The sequence below is a fragment of the Lactuca saligna genome, chromosome 9 (genome assembly GCF_052625555.1).
Source record: "Lactuca saligna cultivar CGN05327 chromosome 9, ASM5262555v1, whole genome shotgun sequence".
In the NCBI taxonomy this organism is placed as follows: Eukaryota; Viridiplantae; Streptophyta; class Magnoliopsida; order Asterales; family Asteraceae; genus Lactuca; species Lactuca saligna.
This window is the reverse complement of record NC_136425.1, coordinates 197920577-197924816: the sequence shown is the minus strand read 5'-3', so window position 1 is coordinate 197924816 and position 4240 is coordinate 197920577. Positions and strand designations below refer to the sequence as shown.

The 4240-nt window shown below is 33.3% G+C and overlaps 1 protein-coding gene across 3 annotated transcripts; it reads right to left on the bottom strand.

Moving 5' to 3' along the window:
- Positions 1-1385: 1385 nt before the first annotated feature.
- Positions 1386-3084, bottom strand: LOC145014126 (uncharacterized). Of its 3 annotated transcripts, XM_078972500.1 has the most exons (5): positions 2912-3084; positions 2243-2336; positions 2041-2138; positions 1815-1887; positions 1386-1672 (listed from the first exon to the last, which is right to left on the bottom strand). In XM_078972500.1, exons 3-5 carry the CDS (start codon positions 2123-2125, stop codon positions 1660-1662), a joined length of 171 nt encoding a protein of 56 aa, XP_078828626.1. In that variant the 5' UTR covers positions 2126-2138; positions 2243-2336; positions 2912-3084; the 3' UTR covers positions 1386-1659. The 3 variants fall into 3 exon arrangements, with proteins under 3 accessions (XP_078828626.1, XP_078828625.1, XP_078828627.1); XM_078972499.1 differs by lacking the exon at positions 2243-2336 and having other exon boundaries at positions 2912-3077; XM_078972501.1 differs by lacking the exons at positions 2243-2336; positions 2912-3084 and adding an exon at positions 2738-2809.
- Positions 3085-4240: the final 1156 nt, after the last annotated feature.

Sequence of the window (4240 nt, the reverse complement as noted above, 5' to 3'; positions counted from 1 at the left end):
GGCTAGTGACAATATGTTTGACTTTAAGGGCAAATGTGGAATTTTAGTTCAACATTTTGAGAGGGAAAATTAGTTGGGAGGGGATTATCAATTGCCACGTGGCAAAAATCTACTTGTTTATTAGATAAGGAGATTATTATTTTGATATTACCATAAGGTTTCGTTTTTAAAGTGAGGAGGTCATTGGACACCAAGATCAAAGCATGAGCTAACGCGGTTTTTCATTTTCCTCCTAACATTGTTGGGTTTGGATATTTGATGGTTAAGGAAATTGTTCCATGGTAGGAGTTCAAAGTTTGATGGTTGTTTTGTTTGTATAGCAAATGAAGAAAGAAATAGTATGAAAAAACTATAGTAAAATGGTTGGTATTTATAAGAATAATGAATTGGTTAATTTTTAATGATTTTAAAAAATATATATATAGTCGTTAGTAGTCAGAGAAATTGATTGCACAAAACCCTTTGATAGGTCGTTGCCTCTCGTGCCATTACGATAATGCATCACATATGTTGCACCACAGGTCACCAGACACCGAGATCAAAGCACAACCGTGGCCAGCACGCCACGTAAGCCACAAGCATCTTCGTGCTTTCTATACCAATCGGTGTGATGATACATATTATTCCTAAAAAAAAAAAAAAAAAAAAAAAAAACAAAACAAAACACGAGAGAGCCTCCACATCAGTGATTAGTATTCTTAATGCATTTAGTTCAAATTAACACAATTAGGCAATCAACACTTATCATAGTATACTGCCCATTATTTTATTCACAGATTAAACGTATGTAACTCTGATCAATATTGTTAGTGTTATTGAAATTATTTCTAACAAGTCATTAAAATAATAATGCCTCAACTCATTAAACATCGTACCAACTTAATTGATAGACATCATACATATACACGGGTAATGTTGCAAAATTCATTAGGTGTTTCCATGGCGGCTGACTAACACCTAACAAGTATTCGATCTAGGCGGAGAGTTGGATAAATTATATCTATTTTGTTAAATATATTAATAAACTTGTAATAGAAAGATATAGCTTTTATTTATACAAGCTATAGCTTTAATTTATGCAGAAGTGCTAGGTGACAGTTATTAGATTTTAAAAGCATAAAATTAGTTAAAAACTAAAAACTCTTCTGAGCTTTTTGTTTAAAATAAAAACTAAAAAATTTCTGGTGTCAAACAAAACTATCTTTTTTCAAATTTTTTCTTAAAAGCTAAAAACTAATAAAATATCGATACCAAACAAGCCCTATATATACAAATTTCAAAAGGCTTAATTCTGAAGAAAAAAAAAAAGCACTAGTTTTTTAATCTCCTTCAACCACGTCTTGATTTATTTCAAAGTAAAAGACCACCATATTGCAATTCAAACATGTTCAAATCTCAAAAACTCTTCAAAAAAGATATTACATATCCTAAATTATACAAACTTATTTCCTCTCATCCTATTTTAATACTTGGCTAAAATGCAGAGATTTATTGACCATTGTTGTTCAAAGGTCTCTCACGATTCATACATGCTTAACTTACTATGTGGGAACTTACATACCAGCAAAGCTAACACACACACACACACAAACTTTAGGATAGTAATTGGATCATACAACTTCACCATGTTTCATCTTGAAGTTGAAACTATGTTTAAATTCACCACAGATACCTGAGAAAGATTTTAAGCAACCAAATAATGACTTAAAATAAATGTATGAAAGTGAAACCATAGAATAAGCAGATTAATAATAATAATAATAATAATAATAATAATAATAATAATAATAATAATAATAATAATAATAATGCACCTTTTTCCAAATTCACTAATGTTACGATATCCGTTGTAGAAGATGAACCACATCAAGACCACAACCAAGCTATCTTAACAAACAGTCAAGTGAAACAAAAGAGAGAAAAATGAAATGACCTAAATACCCTCACCTAATGGTTGGGTTTCCATCCCTGGTTCTACAAATAAAAGAGAGATATGCCACAGGGACCAAAAGTGTAATTTAATCTAAAAGATAAAGATACTGAACAAATATCGCTCCCACCAGTCCAACATGTATAGCCCAAATGTGACATTGTAAAGGTAGATTTTGCGTTGAACCCAATTCATATTCCCTAATAACCTGAGAGACAAAATACACACACACACACAAAAAAAAAAAATGGTTAAAAGTGTTTTCAACAGCATCAAAGGGTATTGATGGAATTATTCCATTAGGGCACTTACCACCCAACCCTACCCTTAATTCAGTCTTTATTTCGAATCCTCGTGAGTAAGTGGTATTATGAAAGAGTTGTTCAAAGTTTCATTCCTTTTGGATCTGTGTTTTGAATTTTGATAGTGAGTTATGCCTAGTAAGTAGTAGTAATCTATATTTGTATGAGTGATTTTGGAGAATGATGAAAATTAGGGTTTTATTTATTATTTGGATTGGAGTTTATACAACACTATTGAATAATTATTTGTTTGTTGAATGTGGGCTGTGATTTCAATTTCAGATTATGAGCCTAAGAAGGCGAATGATACAAGTTTAAAGCGGCAGCTCTCTTACACTTGCTGTCAACAGAGAAATAGCATTACAATTTACACCGAGTCAGTGACACAGATCAGAAAGGGCATGTGGATGATTTAACCTAAGTTCATTCACAACTACACTGAAATCGAATAAAAACGATGATGTAGATCCAATCGAACAAACAACAAGTAGAGGCTAAAACTAACCTATATGACTACAGAGAGCAACATATGACCGGAGAAAGTAAGTTATCCCAAAGGATCATCAAAAAAGCTTCAAATATATATATATATATATATATATATATATATATATATATATATATATATATATATATATATATATATATATATAACAATTAAGGGGAAAAAATCGATAACCTGAGATAGGTGTGTTAAGAGTGGGCGTCCAGCAGCACACCGAACCTGAAGGAAATGAAATTGGAGAGCGTTTGACTTGGTCCTCCCGGCCTTAATATACAACACAACAATTACCGCAGTCCAATGTAAATGAGACAGGGAAGGTAAGATGGTATGCCGCCCCAAGCTTGGGAAGAAGATTCTGTCAAAATAAAATTTAGACTAAAGTGCACGGTCTTGGTTTGCTCAAAATTGCTATTTTGATCTAAAAAAGTTTGAATTAGCACCAGAAATTCAAAGTTTTCATTTTGTTGCTTGTTTGTTTCAAACTGTTTTGATTTTTTTCAAAATGATGAATTTCCCCCTGTTAATAATATTTTTTTTTCCTTATTTTTTTTTCTGATTTCCAGATTTAAAAAAATAAATAAAAATAAAAATAAAATAAATCTCTCTTTCTTTCATATTATTTTTATGATTTTCAGATTTAAAAAAAAATTAAAAATAATAATAATAAATCTCTCTCTCTCTCTCTCTCTCTCTCTCTCTCTCTCTCAAATCCATCAAATTTTCCACAGAAAACCTAGTCTTTACTTGAAATCGGAGAACAAAAACGGCCACCGAAGAAGACGAACAGAGAAAATAGTGGTGAATCCAACGACTCTGACGTCTATCATGAGAATGTGTTCAGCGACTTCGATGTATGACAACCAATATGTCTGCTCAGATTTAGCTGTTCCTATCATCAACGTCATATTCCCCACAAAGAAACCCTCACCACGAGTGTTGCAACCACTGTCTTGAAACCCTAACGAAAATGTGAAAACCATCAAAGGAAAATCTCTCTCTCTCTCTCTCTCTCTCTCTCTCTCTCTTTCTCTCTCTCTCTCTCGATCTTCCTCAGAAAACCCTAGATCTTTCATATCTTCGTTCTTCTTCATCGATTCTTCTCTGGTTGACGAAGGCTATCAAATCATAGGGTTTTCAAGATCAAAGGGTTTTCATAGAGGTTCAACAGCAGAGGCGGTGTGGACTAGTGGTTGTGGTAACAACTCCGACTAAGGGTTTCCAGATCGAAGAGTTTCTAGATCGACGACTCTGCTGGCTCCGATGAAGGGTTTCTAGATCGACGACTCCAATAAGTGGGGGCATTTGGGTTACTATGAAGTTGAAGATAAGCAGAAGGAAAACGGGAGGGGGTTGTTGCCCTCTTGATAACCGAAAAACCCCACCTTCGGTGGAGGTTTTCTCGATTAAAACAGAAGAAGAAGAAGAAAAAGAAGAAGAAGAAGAAGAAGAAGAAGAAGAAGAAGAAGGGATGCAGTAACAATAAGTATGGGAGGGAGGGAGAGA